Genomic DNA, 21877 nt, shown 5'->3' with positions numbered 1-21877 from the left:
AGTAGAGCCTGCTGCACAGCCAACAAGAATCCAGCTGAACATTAAGTCAACAACAAAGTGCTTATCTTTTCCAGTGGTCATTGTATAGTGTATACAGCAGTAAAACCAGCTAGCAAAACGTGCTGACCTTTGCTGGGTGTTTTTTTTTTTTTTAAGTGCTCGGGTTTGGAAGCAGTAGAAACCCAAATGAAAGTACAAAAATGTGCAAAGTGTGAATTTTCCTAGTACTTTTGTTTAAACACATCCAACCAAAAGTTGATATGGATTCAGATCAGTTTGTCAATAGCATTGAACTCAATGGAGGAAATCTCAAATGCCAGAAATAAGAAACCATCGATCGTTGGATTATGTCTCCACTTTTAAAAAGTGTGTCATATGATGGGAACACTCCAATGCACCAGATGCAAAATGTTGGACAGGTGCAGTCAGGGGCGCAAAGGTCGGCAAAATTCACAGTCTGACAAGTATTTGCTACTCTTCACTCGTAAAAAACAAAAACACACATTTGTAGGATGCATGCCCTGGAAAAGTCTGGATTCTGTTCACCGTCCTCTCCTTCACCGTAGGAGGATCGAAGTTTCCAGATATCAGAGTTTAGTCACATGTGTTCTGCTTGGATGAATGCCATGGTGAGTCGTTGGCTTGGCCTTCAACTAAATGCTGGAATTCCAAAAAAGTGCTTCAAGCCAGGAGTGTGACTGTCACAAAACCCCTAACCTTTTAAATGAGCTTCAACAAGCTTTATTAAAGGGAAAAAACAATTAGGATCTAAATAATTACAAGTAATGGTTGGATTTGCCCCTTGACACGAACATAATTAAACACATTTATTTTCCCTTTCTTTCTTCGGTACCAACCCTGTCCTCAACCTTTTCAGCTGTATAAAAAAATCATCCAGGTGGAGTTTGTTGCCACCTTGTTAATGTCCGACATCTGAATGGATTAAAATGTCAGTTATTGACTGTGATGTTGGCTTAATTGGATTGCTGGCAACAAAACATGCCTGGCATCAATAAAGTCATAGGGTGGGTAAGGAAGACCTCACTAAGAATGGATGAAAATATTAAAGACGAAAGTGAGAACTAAGAAAAAGAAATGATATCATCTTGAATCTGCTGATAATAAAATATATGTCTGCTTCGAAGCTGCAAAAATATGTTTCCATGTTCTGTCCCAGACATAAACTCTTTATCGCAAAGAGGAAAACTGGTATTTCTAACAAAAAGCAAGAGACTCATATTTGAAACCTAAAACTCAGTGTGTATGACTGGTTGCTTTACCGTGCCAGTCGCAGTAATGAACATGTTGAGCGCTCCGTTAGTCAGCGCCGGAGACTCTTCTGTTATGGTGTCTCTGTATCGGGTGATCCTGTTGACCCAGTTATGACTCACAGAGCCGTTCCAAGCAGTCTGCGAGAGAAACGAGCACAATCGGAGGCATCAGAGTGTGACTAGTCACTTTATCGACACACACACACACACACACCACACACACACAAACAAACAACAACAAAAAAAAAAGACGTAAAGAACCACAGGCTTCCCCCTCCTCCTCGCCTCTCATTGAAGGTTTTGACATTCAATTCATGTGCAGGAGCATCGTCCCCAGTTTCACCATGGATTACAACTTGCCATCAGACTCTGTTCCTCCGGGTCTTTTGTTGGCTGCTGACCCGACTCCTGGGTGCCTGGAGGCATCAGCGTCTCCAGTTCGTGGCTGTCGCTGCACCCGGGCGCACTGGCCGGAGCAGGGCAGCCGCCTTTCCTGCACTGAGGAGTCGCAGCTGTGGAGCTCAGGCCTCCAGACAGCTCTCTGTGTGGGGGAGGAATCTGACCGTTAGACAAGGAGACTAACACTCCGGAGGCGTCGCCATGATCGGCAAAAAACACAAAGACAAATACGAGATTTACAAGCTTTACAGTACATTTGACCTCGTCTTAAGATCGCTCATTCACACATTGGAGGGGTCACAACAGGAAGGGCTTTGGAGATCAGAGGACGATTGAAAGGCTTCCAGAAAATTAAAGATAACTATGACTTGAATAATCATTATTTAGAGATCTATAAGCAAGAGATTATTACAATAAAGAAGACATAAAAACAGTGGACAAGGGAGAATCTTGTGACGTCTTAGTTCCTTGTGCATCAACAATCCAATGCCAATTACCATAAATTAACAAAGACATACTCACTCAAGTGACAATGTAAACAAAAAAAAAGATGGAAAGAGGATGAAATATTGATATAAAATTAATATATTTCATAAAAATATCAAAGTAAAGGGAATTCTTACAGAAAACGTCATATATACATATACATATATATATATATATATATATATATATGTATATTCACATATATAAGTGTGTATGTTTGTGTGTATTGTCTCACTCTCCTAAATTTTCCAACTATTTTTCATATATTAAGGACATGTTCAAAGATAAAACAATTTTGATAAAATGTAAGAACAACAAAAAGAAAAACGTCTCTCATATAATTTGCTTGTGGATGTTTCTGTTCAGGAATAATACATATTTAGTTGAAATTCTAATGAAGACTTGCAATAACAAGGAACTTGTGACAGAGGGAAGCAGAGACTCTAAACCGATGGGCTGGAATTAATGAAGAAATCTACATAATGGGAAAACTGACAAGACTGTAAGAGCCCCAAGTGGAAGAAGAAGAATCAGCTGTCTGAGCCGACTTGATGTTCTAACCACAATTTTTTTTCTACTTTAAAAATCACAGGTTCAGGAGGCGCAGAGCTGTTTGACCTTCCGAGCAACGCTTTCATAACCATCTGATGCAATATTAAAATCTCTGAAGAGACCGATTTTTCTGATTTCATCTACTAAAACCCGTAGTTATCGACAACGACAAAAATAAATGCTTCTAACATATCTTTCTAAAAAGCCGTCAAATATAGCAGTTTCACCTTTTAGTTGGACTGAAATTTATCGAGGTGTTCAGGGTGTTCTTAGGAATTGCGACCAAAATAGAAAACATGCTTAGAGTGCAAACACTGACCTGGGTTTGCTGTTTCGAAAGCTGAAACACATACAGAGGAGGATGCAAATAAGTCCCAAGCAAACACCGACTATGATGCCTGTGACTGTGTGAATGTCCAGCTCTGGTAAAACAGGCAAAGCAGAAAAAAATTAGGATACCTATTAGGATAAATATACAAATTTCACAATTTTACAACAACGTAGCACAGAAAATGGGTAGAAAATGTTTGATCCCACTACCGAGTTTCATATTTGACTCATAAATCACTGGAAACATTTTTATTCTAGCTTCGGGGAACGCTGCAGTGGCTGGAATGATGGCTAAATTGAAATCAACGCAGTTGAGACAGGATGGACTTATTTTTCAATGCGCCGTCGAGATATTTGGCTGTGTTGGATTTGTGGAGAGCAGATCCTTCGTTCATATTCATTCATACTGGGTCTTGGCAGTGTGGATTAGCAGTAGAGGAAAAAAAACAGATGGCAGAAAAACTCAGCCACCCACACATCTCCAGTTCCATTCACAATGGCACATGCAAACAAGAGTGTTACTCTGCTCGAAAAGTTTCTAAGTGAAAGATAGGGAAGAGTGAAAGACTATTTTGTTTGCTCGACAGTTTCTCAGGTCCTGGCTCAATGCATTGCGTAAAGTTTTCAAACGTTCTCGTTGATGCCTTATGTCACAGAGCGTAATGCAAAGAAGTGCACGATTCTCAATTGTTTCACAAGTGAGTGAAATTTTCCACATGAGGAAAGAATATTATGATTTACCAGACCAAGCTCAGACATATCGGATGGAAAAAAATCTCTGAACATTAAACTTCAAGTCCTGCCCCAAACCCTAAGATAGTTTTGAGTTTGTGCTTTGACTAATATGCAATATACCTGCATTAGCATTCGCATCATTATCGATAACTGAAACTGGGCCGGCGTCAATGTATATTTTCCATTTTGTTGTCGTTTTAGTTTTCAGGAAGGGCAGGACTGTGGGGCGTTTAGCTGAAGCAGAGAAGAAATATTCATACCATACTTGGGCAGGGGAGTATGAACCTCCGAAACGGGTGAAAAAGGCCCTGATCCCACTTTTGTGGAAGCTCCCACTTTAAAGAAGTACCGGGTTCCCCCTGACAAACCGTGGACCTCCACACTAAAGATGCCCCCTGAGAAAGAGAACATGACCGACACAAACAGCTGCATCCAGTGTCTCAACTATGAACATGCTTCAACGTGCAATTGCTACTAGAGAACATACCGCCCTCGGAGAGATTCCTCCACTCGTCTTCAGGCTCGCTCTGGTTGACGGTGTACAAAACCTTGTAGCAGACGATGATGCCATTTGGCTCCAGCGGAGGGCGCCAACTCACCAGCACAGACGAGGAGTTCAGAGCTCTCAGCTGCAGCTCCTCAGGTGGTGTGGACGGGCCTGAGGGAGACGAGAGGATCAGGTAAGTCATCAGAGCCCAGAAAATGAAGCCTCACACAGCTGGGGAGAGTTTATTGTCTTGGTGGGGGATTTGACTCGCTGTGTGATAGCCATCTGTGTCCTCATGTCCCTGCCACCTGGGTGCAAGAGAGGATATATTATGAGGGTGGGGTAGGGGGGGCAGGAAGAGGCTTAGGTGATGATGCACGATGGAAGAGAATGTGAAGAGGTTAGCTGGCGCTAGAACGATATAACCCACCCCTCATTCAAATTCAGCAAACAGCGGTCATTGGCCATTTTCACACCTGTGCGTTTAATTAGTCAGTCAGTTATTAGCAACCCCTGTCAACTGCGAATCCCCATCCAATCGGTTCGTTTACTGGTTTGCTCTCTGCACATAATTACTTCCATATATAGCATGATCCATCAAACTGCCAGAGGTACACACAGTGCAGATTATTCAGGCCTCCAAAAAAAGAGCAAGGTGAACCTAACTTTTACTGGAACAGATAAAAAAGATCAACTTCAAAAAAACAAAAAGCAAACGCTCACCGACTCTGTTACTTGCTGCTTTTCATCAAGAGATATTATCAGCTAGATTTCTTTAATCAACTCGCTCAAAAGAAGGAGCTTATGAGTGTTAGCGTCAAAGAGAGGACCCCAAAAAATAAAATCAAAATAAAGAGCTGAGACTTTAAAAAAAATTTATTTTTCCACCAAGAGCATGCAAGAAAGTTCATACTTGTCATATTTGTGCAGCTCTGAGGATACTCACGGTCAGGCAGGGTGGCCTCCACCACGGTGCCGCTGAAGGGCCCTGCAGCGTTCGCTCCATTGGACCGCACTGCCAGCTCATAGTGGGTGAAGGGCCTCAGTCCCCTGAGCAGAATCTCCAAAGACGAACTGAACAACATCAAGACAGTCAATCACCACCCAAAACCAACCAACCAACCAACCAACCAACCAACCAACCCACCATCCATCCATCCATCCATCCATCCATCCATCCATCCATCCATCCATCCATCCATCATCCATCCATCCATCCATCCATCCATCCATCCATCCATCCATCCATCCATCCATCCATCATCCATCCATCCATCCATCCATCCATCCATCCATCCATCCATCCATCCATCCATCCATCCATCCATCCATCCATCCATCCATCCATCCATCCATCCATCCATCCATCCATCCATCCATCCATCCATCCATCCATCCATCCATCCATGCTCTAACACCCTTTTCCCTACTGGGGTCAGGAGGGGCATTGGTACAAAACCTTAGATTAATTCTATTCTATAGTTGTTAGGATTCCTATGGAGCACTTTATTTTGTCAAAACTAAGTCTGAGCAATATCTATTTATGGACATCTAGGAGAGATTTTGGTGATATTTAGTGGAAAAAGTTGTCTAGAATGAGTTTAGATGATCCTTAGAACTCAAAGGATGCATTTCTGCCAGCCCCATGCCTTTCGCTTTGATCAAAACTGTAATTTATTTGCCTAAAGAGTCTGGTTTGTTTGGCGAGGTGTGTATGCGCACTGAAAGTCAGATGCAGACCAAAACAGCACTCTCTGGCCTGCCTCAAAACAGAGGTCTCGGTTCGAGCGTGGGTCGAATGCATATTTGAATGTCAGTTTCCTATGTTTCCCCAAAAGTAGAAAACTGACTTAAAAAAGAGGGGAAAAAAAAAGAAAGAGAAGTGGGAGGAAAGTTGAAAGGGAAAGAGGGAGGTGAGGATAGAAGAGGGGAAGAAGGGTGAAGAGAACTTCACTTGTTACGAAACAATCGCCTCCTCTGGGGAACAAGTTCACGTCACATCTAGAGTCACTATTTTTGAGACTTATGTGCAACTTGAGTCCAAGTCTCTCTCCTTAAATTTGTTCTACTTGCAGCCGAGTGAAAAAACTGGAACACCTTGTGATGGCCCTGTGCGTTTTTTCAAACATATTTGGATATATAAAAATGGTAACTTTCATTTTAACAATACCAAAAACCGTCTCAGATACTCATCCTGGTCTTCCGACCTGCTGTAATAAGAGACAAGAGAGGCGTTGGTGGTTCCTGCTGGGCTGCAGCGCACTGTGTAGTTGATGATGCGCACATTGATGAACCGAGGTTTCTCCCAACGGAGCCAGATGGAGGTGGAGCTGTTGGCCGTAGCTTGGATGCTGCCAGGGGGCAACGGAGGGGACGAGGACGGCCCAGAGTCTGCAACACAAGCGTAGCGTCACTCCCTTGAATGCCAGAAAGTGCAAATGCTGTTCTGCCGTCATCCACATGCAGCCGTCATGTTGGGTTCTTTTACTGCTCAGAGATGCATCCCTCTGAAGGGAGCCTTACGTCTACCGTGGAGCTTATCCGTCCTTCCCTTCCACACTGCAGCTGCTCCGTCCTTTTGCTTGTCAAATGCCCAGACCCTCACCTCATACTGCCGGTCAGGAGCTAATAAAACGCAGAGGAAGAACCCGGAGAGACAAACTTTTAAAGTAGCACAAAGGTCTGTCCAAGCAGCGTATTGTTGGATTTCAGAAACGACCAACGTCTTACCGAGCCCCGTCAGCAGGTGATGCCTCGCCTTCTTCCGAAGCCTGATGGTGTGCACCTGCGACGTTCTGTCTGTGATGGAGAACTCATCAGTTTCCGCTTCTCGATAGGAGAGCTTGTAGCCAGAAACCAGCGTGTGATTTGGTGAGGGTTGCCATGTCACATTAAGAGTGGTCACTCTGGTTCTGACCTTCAGCTCAGAAGGAGCAAATATAACTGGAAAAAGATTTTAAAAAAAAGAAGAAAAAAAGTGAAGATTAGCCCATTGCAACACTTCACCCCCCTTCTTCAACTCAGCTCACTGAAATAAGCCAGTACAACTTTTAAAAGATGTCGTTTTGCTTTTTACATTATTGGTGTGATCGGTTTGAGCCAAAATCAAAATTTAATTATGAATCTGGTGCCACACCTTGTTAGAAAATAAAAATAAAGAGTTTGAAGCAGGAAGTGCTCTCAAACGTCCTGGCAGAAGGATGACCTAACGTTATCCAAACATTGTTTTCATTTCATTTATTGCCATAATCAAGACTGTTTCTTCATTTTTTTTCCCGTAAAGACAGTGATATGTTGCCCACTTTTTGTATCCCATGGTTTTCAAAAGGACGCATGAAGTAATTATCGTATAGCAAATGGGGACACGAGTGAGCCGTGAACCCTCTCACCTGTGCTGTTGTCACTGGGGCCATTGCGAACTATCGTCTGCTGCTCGACCCATTCAGACGGAACGCCGAAGCCCACCGCGGTTCCGGCAGCTATCCTCAGTCGGTAGACCTGGTTTGGGCGCAGCTCCCTGAGCGTGAACTGAGTCTCGTTGCCCCTCAGCTCCACCGAGAACACAGTGTCCTCTGTGGAAAATACAGAGCACACTCTGATTTCTCAAAGGCCACGGGGTCTTTTGAAAGAGAAAGTGGACAGGTCCTTTTTTTTGTTTAATTATAATTGTCTTGCAAAAGAGAATTGTGCAAATTATTTCCAAAATAGATGTGCTGTTTCTGCTTTATATTATCTACGGAAAATTGTTATGGAAATAAAGTCCATGGAGAATTGAACTGGTTAAACTAATCAACCTGCAACAAGAAGAAGTCGGTGGCTAAGAGGTTATGTCAGAGGGCGGGGCTTTGAGGGATGGGGGGAGTGGACTCGGTAGGCTGGGCTTGGAGCCCATATATAACTGCTTGCAGGTCTAATTATTATTGCTATGATCCACAAATCAGTTTTCAGTCATTCTCGGGGGGCCACAAAAAAAGCGTTGAGTTTCTCAATCGGTGAAGATTACTCACTCTGATCCAGCGCGCTGTAATCAATGCGGTAGCGGGTAACGGCCCCACGGCTGTGCTGTGAAGTCAGCGGCTGCCACGTCAGCCTGATGTCAGTGGGGGACGCGCTGGCGACGGACAGCGGAGGAGGTGCACTCGGAACTACAAGCAGAAAGGAAGAGACAAGCCAAGCTGACTGCTGTGCGCGGTAAGTCCGAAAATGTTGAGAGGCCATGACAACACAGCAGAGTTCTGGTTAAATAAAAAAAAAAATTAAAAAATAAGATCCATTTGTATAAGCAAAGTGAAATTGAAAAACACAATGTGTTTGTAGGTAACTACAAAATCTACAGCATTTTGGCGTGGGCAGCATTGATCATTTGTGAAGTCCTGCAGCCGAACATATGTCACAGCTGAGCTTTTAAGGTCTGTTCGTGTTCCAACCCCGGATAAATTCGCTGATTGTTATCCTCTGAGTACACCTGCATCACTCACATGAAGCTGCCACACAGACACGGCTTAAAGCATGCAGGATCTGATGCGGCTTTCCAATTGGAGAGCAGAATGACCTCACTTTGTGATTCTTTGCTTCATTTATGAGTTCAGTTTCATTTGCCTTTTACGAAGGTTGAGGTACTCACCATCCTCAAGCATCTCTATGGTTATAGGCAGCGATGGAGGACTGGCTCCCATGGGCGAATAAGCCACCACAAAGAAAGTGTAGGCAGTGTGGGGGAGGAGCTCTTTGACGAGATACTCTGTGGTGTTGTTGCTGACTGCGAATGAAGAGTCCTGATTATCTGACCCTAAAACAAATGAAATTCATATCAAATACGTGGATTTGTTTTAGTTTTTAGCTCCTTACCACATCCACTTAGAAAAAAAAAAGAAAAAAAGACTAAAAGCAAACCTGCAGTGAGTTGGTAGTGCACGGAGTAGGCGATGATTTGGTCCGTGTTGTATTCGGGTTTCTCCCAGGAGAGCAGGGCCGTTGTGCTGGAGTACGGCGTAGCAGTCAGGCGGCGAGGGAGGCTGGGGAGACCTTCCTTCACGATGACCGTCAGCCTGGCAGTGGCGCAGGCCGTCCCGAGCACGTTCTCAGCGATGCACTGATAGTAACCTGCGTCCTCCTGAGCCAGCTGGTTGATGAGCAGGACCCCAGGGCTTTGCACCTTCACCCGCCTGAAGGATCTAATGGGTTGGCCGTTCTTCAGCCAGTGCAGCACTGGGAAAGGTTCCCCAGAGCTGTTGCATAGAAACCTGGCGGTGTTCCCCCGGGAGAGGGACACAGACTCCGGGGGCTGTACAATCACTGGAGGGGCTGTTCAGAGAAGAACGTGGAGAACCCTTAAGAGCTGCAGCTCAAATCCAGGCTGCAGTTTTAAAGAAGAGCTTGTTATGCACACACAAAAGAAAATCTATTATTTTCACATTTTCAAAATATTATGCTTTTTTGACAGTTTCCCCATTTAATTAATGCTGTAAATTACAATAGGCCTTCAATTCCGTGAAGATGTTGACGGGGACTATTCTCACTCAATCAGCTCTCAGAAATATCTCAAGATAAAAGGCAGCAGATAGATGGTGTGACATTACTCTTACCGGCAATGTGCAACTCGGCAGCAGCAAAGACAAACTCTCTAGTTTTGGGCTTGTTGGCTCGGCAGACGTAGACGCCGGCATGGTGACGCCTCGTGTCTCTAATCACCAGGTTTGTGGCAAGGACAATCACGTCTCTGGAAATGGGCTTTCCGTCTGATCAAAAGAGAAAGCGATGTGGAGCATCAGCACAGGAAAACTGCTGCTGGCGACTGACAGGAGAAGAGATTTTTCTTTGCTGTCTTATAAACGCCAGAGAGATGTAACAGGAAGAAAATGCTTTGAAGAACACGAGGCGGGATCGGATAGGAAACCTCACAAAATGACCAACAGGGGGCTCTCTGATTTTTCTTGGACTGGGTTCGCAGAGATGTCTGGATGCAGGAACCACACTCTTAAAATAAGCATGTGGTCATTTTAAAGTTGTGACTTTCTTACCGGGTAGCATGTGCACAAAGGAAAGCATGTCCAAGTTACTGCAAACAGGCGAATTTATAACTTCTCATCAACAAAGTTTAAGGAAAGTGGATAGGGTGAGGCTTAGGTTTGGGTTCTTAAGGTTTAATTTGGTTTTGGCGATACACCAGGAAAAAGGAAAAGTCTAGCAGGTACTGACGCCTCGGGGCATTGAATGACACCAAGCGGACTAGACAGGTAGCACCAGAAGCTGAGAAGAAAATAAATTTCCGCTCACTTTCGAAGCGAGTGGAAACCTTTGGAAGTCCCACCTTGTCTGCTCCATGACACCAATGGTTTTGGCTGGCCGTGTGCCACACACTCCATCACGGCAGGATGGCCGAGCACCACCGTGGCATTCTGGGGTGGCGCTACAATCACAACTGGGCTTGGACTGTCAATGGAGCCTGTAACAAAACAATAGTTTCTCTGGTTTATGTACTTGGAATCAACATTATTAGACTACTTTTTAGACTCCTGTTCTTCCAATCCAGACATGAAATAAGACCAGAAGATCCTTAGCAACCCTGAACAGGAGCACCTTGTTCACATACATCAGATCGACATTAGATTTATTTTCTTCTTTTGTTCTTTTCTTTTGATTTTGTTATTTTGTTTGTATTTCCCTTTAATTCCCGTAAAGCACTTTGCATTGCCTTGTTGCTGAAAATGTGCCACATGAATAAAACTACCTTCACCTTTAACATTGGAGTACACTTCAATTTTAAGTATTGCAATGGCAAGACCATAAACTTTAAATCTGGTGCGAAATGTTTGAAATGTTTCAGCCTAGAACTACCAACATAATCTAATCTAATATATGCTTTGTCCAAAAAGTATTTCTTTCCACTGGACACGTAAGATAACAAAAGACTCCTTCATTCAAAGTTATTTACTTGCAACTTGGCTCGACAGATTCAATGAGCCGCAACCTGAAAGGCTGAAACAGAAGAAACTGGAGGAACAGGAGGTGGTGTGTTAGTGATGATGACACCTGATAATGCAAAGTGTTTGGCCAGAAGGTCGAGCCGAAGAGAAACACAGAAGAATAAGGCTTTTTAAGGGCTCTAATAGGTAAACCATCATATCAGCTCACAGGATGGTGTCAGTTATCAAACGGAGGAACTCTGCTCCTCCTTAGCGACAAAGAAGGCCACTCAACAAAAATGTCTTTATGGGTTTCATAGGCACTCGTTTCTTGATCACACTAAAGTCGCTAAGGTCCAGCAAGCGCAAATGAAAGAAATAATCTCAGCAGAAATGGTCTTGCATACTGTAAACACGCATTAATCATTGACATCACGTGCAACAGTCTTTGGTGATGCAAAAGGCTTTAAGTGGGTCATGCTGCCTTTGCAACAACTTTCTCGCTGAGGGTGTCTACAAAGTGATGGATCAGATGGGTGCGGGTGAAGTGCACTGCCAAAAATAGAAGCCGTAGCAGAAAACAGACCAAAGAAACACAATGAAAACCTCTGGCAGTGCCTGTTAATGTCTTAGGTTTTCCTCAGCTTCTGAAGTATTTCGGTCTATTACTTCAACACAAAACTGCTGACGCGTTCCTGTGGGTGTTGAGCTATTCCATTCGTGGCACTGAAACAGACAGAGGCGACAACATTAAATCTGACAGAGGTTTGATGTAGACAGACAGCATTGTAACATAACCACTACGTTTGTTTTTTCCAATAACTATATTAAATGTCAAAAATAGCAAACTGTCTTGTGGAACAGTTGTGGGGATTTCATTATGAAAAAATATTTCGAATTTCCACTGTTAAAAACTGATTTTGGGTAAATCATGTTTGGGGCCAGGTGTGTGAAAAATTAGTAATGAAAAGGGGGCGTGTGCGACGGCGAGGCGCGGCGCAGTCAGCAAGTAAGACACTCATGTTCAGATCTGTGCAGAGGGAGTTTTAGCTTTATTGATTGTTTAAACCAAGGAGAAAAAAACTAACGGAAAAGATAAAACAACGATTAAGGCAGATCGTGCCCGAGACACTAGACCGAAGTTTGCACCCAAGAAACGCCGCCCGGTGCAAAAGGACGACGCCAGTGTGTGGACAAAGCCACCGGGGGGGAAAAGGGACGCTCCGGGTGAGATCTGGACTTTGTTTTACTTTTGGGTTTTTTTTGGTGGTACCACTCTGCTTTTTTCTCATCGTTTTTGGGGCTTTTTGACGTTTTGGATTTTTCTTTCGGGATGGAGACTGGGGATTAATACGAGAGACGCTTCCAGGACGTTGTTTTGATTTTGAGTTTATGGGACTCTTTTATGGACAAAATTCTCACAAAAAAGGAGCAGGACTATTGGGACATTCAATTATTTAAGTTTGGTTGATGACTCAACCCAAGCAAGGAGAATCAGACCTATGATTATTTTGGAGGGTTTTGGTTTAATGATTTAGGTATCAAGATAACTATTATTAAGCATTAAAATTCTGCGTTTTCTAAATAAATCATTGTTGGTAAAACCTATTAATTTCTATTGAGTGGTTGAATATTTGTTTTTTTTTAATCAAATTAACCTTGTAACACTTATTACCTATTTTCCTGAGACAAGATCTCCCTTGTGTGTTTTTGAGAGTTCTGCTTTAATCAAGCCGAATATATATATATATTTTTTTTTTTGGGGGGGGGGGTGTTATGAAAGCAGTGAGCCATTTTCCTGGAAAACCTGGAAACATGACCACTCTGCAGTTGGAGAGGAAGAGGTTCATTGATTCATGCAAGTCAAAGCACTAAATGCTGAACAAATCTCTGAAAGGTACAGAGTGTAAGACTATTTCCAACACTGTATTCCAAATCACAATATTGATTTTTGCCTTGGTTTAAGGTAAAGAAAATCAGCACTATTGTCCCTGTGACAGAAAAAGCAGCTGAAACATGCCTCTGTGTCTGCAAGACTGTGGCACTTAACTGAAGGAAGTGTCTCAGTAGCTTTAAAATTGACCTCTCTACACATGTCAGGCCTCTACAGTTTGCATATTTCGTCAGGATTTACAAAAATGATGCAGTGAACAACAGCAGATCACATTTCTTTGCCGCTTTATCCCACCTACAGCAGAACTAACTTGGAGAACAAAATCAGCTGTGCAATGGTTCTGCTTTTTGTCACCTGAGAATCCAACACTTTCTCACTTTGTAACTTGATTTTAGAGTTACACTCAGTCAAATCAATCGAAAATATCCCCGAGTTCCTCAGGGGTGTGTGCTCAGTTCTTTGCTCTTTGACTCTGCTGAAAAGTGACTGAACCCCCTAATTTGCCACAAATCAACTCTTCAGTCGTGGAAACGATACGTCTGTGGTTTGACTCATCAGCAACACCATGTGGACGAGTGACTGCTCTTTACTGGCAAATGTCCTTTTTGTGCACTTACATTTTCAAAGTCTTTGCAGCAGGAGCAGAACAGATGTCAAATTTCTTGTTTTGTGTGCACAACCTTGCAGCTGATTCTGACATATTTGGAGTTATTTTTCTGTCAGCAGTGATTTTTGCCCTGGAAATCTCACTGAGGCGAGGAAGGCTCGCATTGCTTTAGTTATTGTTCTGCGACCTTGTGGATGCATTTTTGCAATATTTTTTTAGGCCAGCCACACCAGGAAGGTTCACTCCGATTTAATGGTGTCTTTATTTGTTGCTCTCACTATGCTTTGAAGGCATCGCAAAGCCATAGAAATGCCTTTGCAATCCTTTTGTGAATAGATGTGATTTATCGACTTCTTTGAGATCAGGGTGTATTTTGACATGTCTTACTTTGCCCCTCACCCTGAATCTGTTTAAAGGGATTGTGATCAGGCTTTGGTGTGACGAGTATAAGTCATTCAAAAGATGTTAAGTCACAAAGGTAATTACATTTGACCCAGGACCAGTAAAACTTCCTTTCCATTTAATATATACAATCATCATCTGGTTTGCACGTTTAATATCTTCTCTGGCACATTTTGAAACACTTGAGTGTGGCCAAAAAGCAGCAGAGAAAACGAAAAGAAAAAGTTAATTTGTTTTAAACATCAACCTTTATTGTGACTGCCAATAATTCACCCAGTTCACTGGATTGAATGACCGCAGGAGACTGATATCTTCAATAATAAGAAAAAGCCAAGAGCCTGAAAGCAGAGGAATGTTGCCAACAACATTTCAGAATAAAGACTTCTGCATATATTTCAAGCAAAGTAGTGTTGAAGGACATGCAATGAAAATGTAAATGAATCCTGTATGCGACGACCCGATCAAAGGTCGTCACAGCTTTTTCATTCGCAAAAGCTTTGCGAATGAAATGCTTTTGATGAGAAAGCATTTCATCAGGAAGTCGTTTGTCAAGCAACTTGATTTTAAACCCCAAAAGTCATATATGAATATAGCTAATAGTCCTCTGCTTACAATCTAAACTGACTTAAAATGAAAAGAAGTTGATCGACTGTAAAAGCAATCGATAGTATTTTAAGTGGAATATGTTAAAAATTTAACTTTTTCACTTCATACGTCTACATATAGTCTAAATAATTGGCTTGACAAATTAATTTTATGAACCTCAAGGTGATTTGGGAATCAGAAAAGAGTATGAGTTTTACATTTTACTTTTTAATCACGTTGACATTTTTTTTCCACGTGGGATCTGTTGAGGACATGTGGTTGTCAGAAACCATCACTTCATGAACTTCTCATACATGATGCAAACCATAAAATACCCCCCCGGATCCTCCACAAGAAAAAGAAATAAAACACTGCCGTTCAGTGCGACAATTCCTGTATTTTGGCACCATCGGCCTCCGGCCTATTTTCATCAATGCCCTGTGACTTCTTCGCCTGCTCCGGTTTTGGACATAGCTGAAGTAACTCTACCCTCAGAAAGCTCTTGATGCTCAAGTTCTTGGAATACTTCAGCTGATAGTCAACAACTCTCTATGCTATCGTCTGACCCGTATAGCTTTAGAAATAGATTCTTCCATGTCCAGAAGGTTAGCGTTTGAGGCAGCTGAAACAAGAACAATTTGTTAGACTTTGGATGAGCTAAATTAAAAAGTTCCTCAATCAAAATCGGGCGTCTGTTATTATCCGCTAAGTTGTCTCAATTAGTCAGTATTACAGTGACGTGAAATGACACATTTCGGTTTACTGAGCCTGGCCAAATGTAGTGGTATGCAAGGTTTATTAAACTCATTCTTCAACACATTTCCTTGTTATTTGGTAGTGTAGTCATTAAGCCACTTGGCAACTGAATTGCAAATATAATGAGGGCCACTTTCAATCGGAAGGCCCCTGCCCAAGTTTTAAATTCCTGGAATATATTTTTAGATATTTCAATATTTCCACATTCGGAGATCGGAGAAACTATTTGAATTGTCACCAGCTGAAAACAGGAAATGCTTAGTCTGAATTAATGTAAAACCGAGCATGCCTCTTTCGATCAACCATATGCAAATACATCTGGTTTGAGCTGCATGAGGCATCCAGTTTTCACTACACTGACTTGGTTGAACTAATCTCATTTAAACACGCAGTTATTTTAAAAAATCACATCGCCTGGTAACAGATACTACAACACACGGTCACCCTATTGGATAAGGATGTCACGCTCCCTCAATAATAAAACCAATACGTGGTTTATAATTGTATTGCCAGCATGCAACCTTTCTTGTAGTGCTACATTAATGTGGTTTACTTAGATGGACGACCTCCCCTGTGCCACAGTGTGAAACCAGAGAGCAGCTCTCTGAGGATCCACTGAAGGTGAACAATGTCTTGTGAATCACCTTGAGTCACAGAGCGCCAGGGATGTGAAACGTCACTGCAACTGACGCAGTGTTGATGTTCAGCCTATTCAAGGAGTTACATGGAGACGCAATCATTGCGTTTTTGGCGTTTCAGCAGTTTTATTGATCAATAATTGATATAATCTGTCAGAACGTAACTCTCGCATAAGGTTAGATACAATATACAATAGGCAGATATTTTCCATCAAGTGCTGAGTGATAATTTAGTATTCTTAGTATGATTTTCTTTTTTCTTCTTTTTTCTCTCTTTCCTTGATCCTGTCGCCTCTTTTGCTGCGCTTTTGATTGCTGCTGTGTCAAAGGCTTACTTCATTCCGGTCGTCTTATTTAGCTGCAGCCTAAAATGAGCAGCAGGACTCTCCGGCGGTGCCTGATTGTCCCACTTGGTCAAGCTGCCCCAGCTCTCCTAAATGCAACATTTCAACGTGGCAAATTTTAACAAGCCATGTTTCTCACAGTATCTCCTTTCGCTCTGTTCACCTACCTGGATTTTACCCCAAGCCCAAGGACACTTAAAAAACATAAACCTTCGCATGAGCCAGGTTCCCTATTGAAACACTGTAAAGCAGAGCAGCAGACCTCACCTGTCGTGACAGTGAGTCTAGCTTCGCTGCTGATATTCTTCCTTTCAGAATTGGATGCCACGCAGCGATAGAGGCCCTCATCTTCTTTAGTCACCTTCAGAATCTGCAGCACCCCATTAGGAAGAGAAATGAACCTGTTGCTCCAAAGGGAAAAGCAAAACAAGTAAAAAAATACAGAAAGCATAAGACAGAGAATACAATAAATGACTTTGTACACTGATCCATGAAGCAGCAGGCTGATGAACTCTACTGTTTTGTAGTTTTCCAAATTATTTTATTAATGAAATAGAGATTTGACCTGACAGGACTTTAGTTACTAGCTATGCACTAAAAACAAACTAGCTTTGTGTTGGTCTCCCTTTTCTGCTGAAACAACCCTAACACATTGACACATGGACATGAAGTCCTATAGGACTCACCTTTGTTTATCAGGGGGAAAACAAAGAATGATTGAAGACCTCCAACTTGTTGTACTTCAAATGAAATCATTTCCCCCCGCTTTTTGGCACCTTATTGTGTCGATAAGCAATTTGAGCTACAGCTGGCTGTTGGATCAGACCACACGAACCAACCTTGCTACTTGGATGCAACTGTGTGCCTTGGAGTCCAACTAGTTCTGATGGATTCTGACCAAAGCGGAACAGAAACAGCCCACAGAGACGATCTGAGCAAGTCAAAGCCTCATGCTCGCCCATTTCTTCTGCTTCTACCTCATCAGGTTCCTGGAGGAAGCATCCACTTAAATAAATCCCAACCGCAATTATCAAAAGGTAGGTGCTATTTGCATCACCTGCTTACAGTTAAGAGAATAACTCACAAAGTAATTAACAGAAGTTCTGTGTTCAAATACAAGATTTGAATCCTATGGAAAAATTCTGGTGGCGCACACACACACGCACACACGAACGTCGCCTCTGAAAATGAAAAAAAATTAATAAATCAAGTCCGAGACGATTCATGCTGCAAGACAGCGGACATAACCAAACCGTGAGTGGCTTAATGGACGCAGAGAGGGACGTGAGAAAAGTTTACAACAGAGAGTGACTAAGGAGAGGCTGTGAATAGGACAAGCAAATGACAAGAAAAGATGAACATGGTGAGCAAAGGAGAGGGGGAAGGTTAACAGCAATTGAGGACAAGGAGATAATACCTAAGAGATGGCAGAGGGTCTAAGCGAGAAAAAAAAGAAAATCACCTAAAAGCAAGAGGTAACAAAAAGAGAAAAAAAGCCTCTGTTTCATCAGCCATCCTTTGACCGATTTCTGCGAGAGACCCTTTAATACTGCCTGGGGTGGGAGAACCACATTACATCAATAAGACCTTTTAAGCAGCAACCTGTCTGGAGGTCATGCCGCGATATCGCCGACATTAACAGTTCGATCTGCGTAATAAGACTGAAAAGAAATTCACTGACCCCAGGGCCTCAGCAAAATGTCTACTTCGCTAAGCCATAAATGAGATTATTTTTGAGAGCATTGGCAAAGGAGATCTTTTCAAGAGTCACATATTTGGATTTTTTTATAAAAATTATATTTTTATATATTCTCTTAGCACACAGAAGACTATTACAAATATGTTATGTTTCCACTTCAGAGAGCCTCTTAATCATGTCGCTTTTAAAACAAGCCTTGCTCTCAGATGTCCCCATTTATGCCGGTCCAGTTTTTGACCAAGAGAAAGAAAACAACACCTCCACTCGGCTCTTAAAGGGTTGTAAACAATGCCACGGCTACACCACCCCAACATTGAGCTGTAGTGATGGAAAGAAACACGACTGTTCAATAGGAGCAGACACTTGCCAAGCGTCGAAGATGAGTGTTTGTCTCCTGAGGTCACATCACTGCCAGCAAAGATGTGCACAAACGTATAAATGTTGCAGGGTTACATTGTCTTGTTTCACTAAAGTCGATCCCTCAGCAAATGCAGATCCGCAATAGATGCTGCGATCGTTATCATACTCTTTAAAATATGCTTGCTGATGTTTGTCATTTTATTACTGGGATACAATATGAGCAAAAGGAAACATATAAAACATATTTTACTGCGTTTTATTTTTGAAAAAATTAAAAATCTGAATTCACAAAAAAAGAGTGTATCCTGCATTTCAGTCAATTTTGTGGAACCTTTGGTTGCAGGTTGTTGTTGTGGTTTGTTTCCTGCAGTTGCACACATCGATTCTTAATTGCAAAAAAAAAAAAAAGCTCTTCCTCTGTCTGTAGAGCAGTTTTAATGTTTTGCCATGAATTCTCAAGTGGATCCAGGTCTGGACTTTCACTGGGCTAGTCAATGATATGAAGCCAAAAAATTTCGTTATACCTTTGGCTGTCCTCTGTCCTCTGTCCTCTGGCAGTGTCAGAGTGAAATGGTCCACCACACTTTTTCTGATTTTCTTTCCCCTATCGATTTATAAAAACCTGGACTCTCGTCCTTTGCGCTTCAAAAGTACGTGCTACTCTGTGCTGGTCTGTCACGTAAAATCCGAATAAAATGCGTGACAGTAATGATGCAAAATATTTTTTGTAAGGCAGTCTGCATATCTCCTTTCACCAGCAACATCTGCGTGAGAATATTAAATGCACTTCCGTCTAACGCACAACTTACCTTGTCTCGTCAGTGACAGTCACTTTGTCTTTTTGCCATGTTATGACAGGTGTGGGTATTCCTTCAATCTGGCACTCGAACCGAGCAGAACCCCCAGCGGTCACCGTTTGTGGTGACGGCTCCTCATAGAAGCTGGACAGACCTACACAGGAAAAACAGCAACAATGTATAACCCATTGAATGAGGCCAAACACCAATATAGGATTGACAATTGGCCAATTCACTGCCATGTTGTTAGTTGGGTTAAAACTGCAACATGGTTTCAAACAGTCTAGTATCTCTTCAAACCATTTTGCAATTTCTATGACACAAGTTATAACTTACTTGTCTGTGCAGACACCTTTAAAAGTTCAATCTCAATTGAAACGAAAGAATATGTGTGACCGAGGAGTAATGTGAAGCACCAGATGGCAGCACTGAGTAAAGCCAGTGAACCTATGACCTCTGACCCCACCCCCCTACATGTTGGTGGGGGTGAGAAGAACGAACAAAACAGCTCCAAGTGTCCCTCACCACTTCAGCTTTAGTCCTGACTGCAATGAAAAGGTACGCGGGTGGATCAAAAGAGAGAAAACACATAAAGAAGACAGAGGTGGGAGACCAAGGGCTTTGAAAAAAACAGAAAAAAAAAAGAGTACAAGCCAGCATAGTTCTGAAAACCCCAAACAAGACTGGCACCGATAATAAAGCTTCTAGTTAAACTCACCCTACTACGGACTGTGAGAGCAAACATGGAGGCCTCCAGATGAGAGACGCATTCTCAAAACATTCCATCAATTTCAGTGACAGATTCTCCGTGTGAACAGATCTGCATAACTAATGTAGAACATATTTGTCTGACTTGATGTCAAAAGTGCTCAGCGGAACTACGCATACAGTGTTAGCGAAGACTTTCGAGCTATCCGCCTGCTGGCAGATGTTTCAGTGTCTCACAGAGGACATCTTTCAAACACTTAGGACAACATTCAGATGGAGCAATTTAGTATCATAGTGACCTTTGGCATTAACCCTAGTGGCCTCTAATATTTTACACTCTACTTTGAACATTGTAGATATAAACTTTACACATACAATACTTTAAGGTGCTGCTGCTATGGTAACAACTTGTGAAGAGGACAGTGATATTCCTGATGAGTGTTGCTATATCAGTCTGTCAGAATAATAAAAAAAAAAAAAGAACATCAATGTGTTTTTCTTTGCTTCTATTTTTTCTATCATCTATCAGTTAACTTGGGCCGACTGAGCAGAATGACGCCAACAGCAGAGCAAGGACTCGTCCAACAGGTCACAAGCATCCAAAGAACGGCAGGCCTCATTCGCCTCAGTTAGGGTCAGAGGTCATGCCTCCATCTCGAGGAAATTGCCTGCGTTCCAAGACATAAACCACTGCTGAGCAAAAGGAACATTAAGGCTTGTCTCAGTTTTTCCAGAGCACATCTTGCTGATCCCCAAGACTTATGAGGAAACAATCTGCGGGACAAAGCTAAACTCTTTAGAAGAGGTGTGTCCTGCTGCATCTGGCATAAAAGTAGCACCCGTTTCACACAGAGAATGGCATACCAACAGTAAAACATGGTGTGATGGTCTGGGACGGTTTTGCTGCTGCAGGACCTGAACGCCCAGCTAAAACGCAGCGGCCTTTCCACCGCTTGATGGCTGAGGAAAAACAAGATGAAGACTTTGGGGTGGCCTAGTCAAAGTCCTGACCTGAATCCTATTGAGATGCTGTGGCATGACCTTAAAAAGTCCAACGCTCCTGTGCAGCTGGAAAAGACCCACTGCAAGACATCACAAACGCTTGACTGTTATTATAAAAACTGCATTTTGAGTTGACTTGTGTTGTATTTCATCAAAAAGTAGTTTGTGATGCGCGGCGAAATGTGCAAAAAAATAAATAAATAAATCCCAGAAAATTGGGAAAGTGGGAAACATTTCTTCAAACCATCGCATCAAAACAACAAATACATGTTCTAGATGAGAATGCGAAGCAGTTTGTATTTGTTTTTGCAGCTGTATGAATCATTGTTGCCTTTTCTGTTTTAAGAACATGTTTTGTCCCAAAACTAATGCAGTGAATCTGAGGTGCTGTCACTCAAGGTTTGTCAGCACGAGAATCTCGCCGCCGACCACAACTGCTGGCGCTGGCGACACCCCGACCGTCTGTCCGTTACGGCACTGAGAGACCAAAGTTTCCCGGTGTGTACACAAAGACTGAAGGACGTGTGGTAACAGTAGCAGAAGGGGTCCGATTCGTTTCGGAAAGATCCGGAGCCGCGAGCTTCAGCGGAGGTGTTGATGATTAACCCCTGGCGCTTCCTGACACATCGCTCCGCACCACAACCTAAATCCCAGAGTTCCTCATCGGCGCCTGATGCGATGCCAGACTGTCCGAGCGCAGGCGAGCTTGTGAGTTGTGGGGCTTTTGGGCCAAGCTGCTCTTTACCTCACAGCGTTTAGGCCGCGTCGGTGCCTGCGGACACACTCCTTGTGTTTGCATTGGTGGATTAACTTTGTGTATCTCTTCTCTAACGGTGTGTGTGCACACGAGGGTGAATGACAGCAGATAAGCAAGGGTGCACAGCAGCAAATGTCAATGAAAACAGAGAGAGAGGAGAGGG

At 42.7% G+C, this 21877-nt stretch overlaps 1 protein-coding gene across 2 annotated transcripts in view; it reads right to left on the bottom strand.

Moving 5' to 3' along the window:
• Positions 1-21877, bottom strand: part of igdcc4 (immunoglobulin superfamily, DCC subclass, member 4) — a 55570-nt gene that overhangs the window by 4111 nt on the left and 29582 nt on the right. Inside the window, exons 3-19 of one of the 2 annotated variants that reach the window (XM_055045126.1) lie at positions 19260-19401; positions 16659-16798; positions 10571-10705; positions 9846-9998; positions 9154-9564; positions 8885-9049; positions 8268-8405; positions 7650-7832; positions 6991-7203; positions 6784-6885; positions 6468-6651; positions 5207-5334; positions 4261-4431; positions 4034-4168; positions 3028-3130; positions 1632-1812; positions 1281-1409 (exon numbers count right to left, since the gene is read on the bottom strand). In XM_055045126.1, coding sequence (XP_054901101.1) covers positions 1281-1409; positions 1632-1812; positions 3028-3130; positions 4034-4168; positions 4261-4431; positions 5207-5334; positions 6468-6651; positions 6784-6885; positions 6991-7203; positions 7650-7832; positions 8268-8405; positions 8885-9049; positions 9154-9564; positions 9846-9998; positions 10571-10705; positions 16659-16798; positions 19260-19401 — 2813 coding nt within the window. The remainder of the gene's footprint in view (positions 1-1280; positions 1410-1631; positions 1813-3027; positions 3131-4033; positions 4169-4260; positions 4432-5206; positions 5335-6467; positions 6652-6783; positions 6886-6990; positions 7204-7649; positions 7833-8267; positions 8406-8884; positions 9050-9153; positions 9565-9845; positions 9999-10570; positions 10706-16658; positions 16799-19259; positions 19402-21877) is intronic. The other variant, XM_055045128.1, reaches the window with a different exon arrangement.

The sequence above is a fragment of the Poeciliopsis prolifica genome, unplaced genomic scaffold, assembly GCF_027474105.1.
Source record: "Poeciliopsis prolifica strain line A6 unplaced genomic scaffold, Auburn_PproV2 SCAFFOLD021, whole genome shotgun sequence".
NCBI lineage: Eukaryota > Metazoa > Chordata > Actinopteri > Cyprinodontiformes > Poeciliidae > Poeciliopsis > Poeciliopsis prolifica.
Note: the sequence above shows the minus strand (reverse complement) of the source record. Positions and strands in the feature narration are given on the sequence as shown.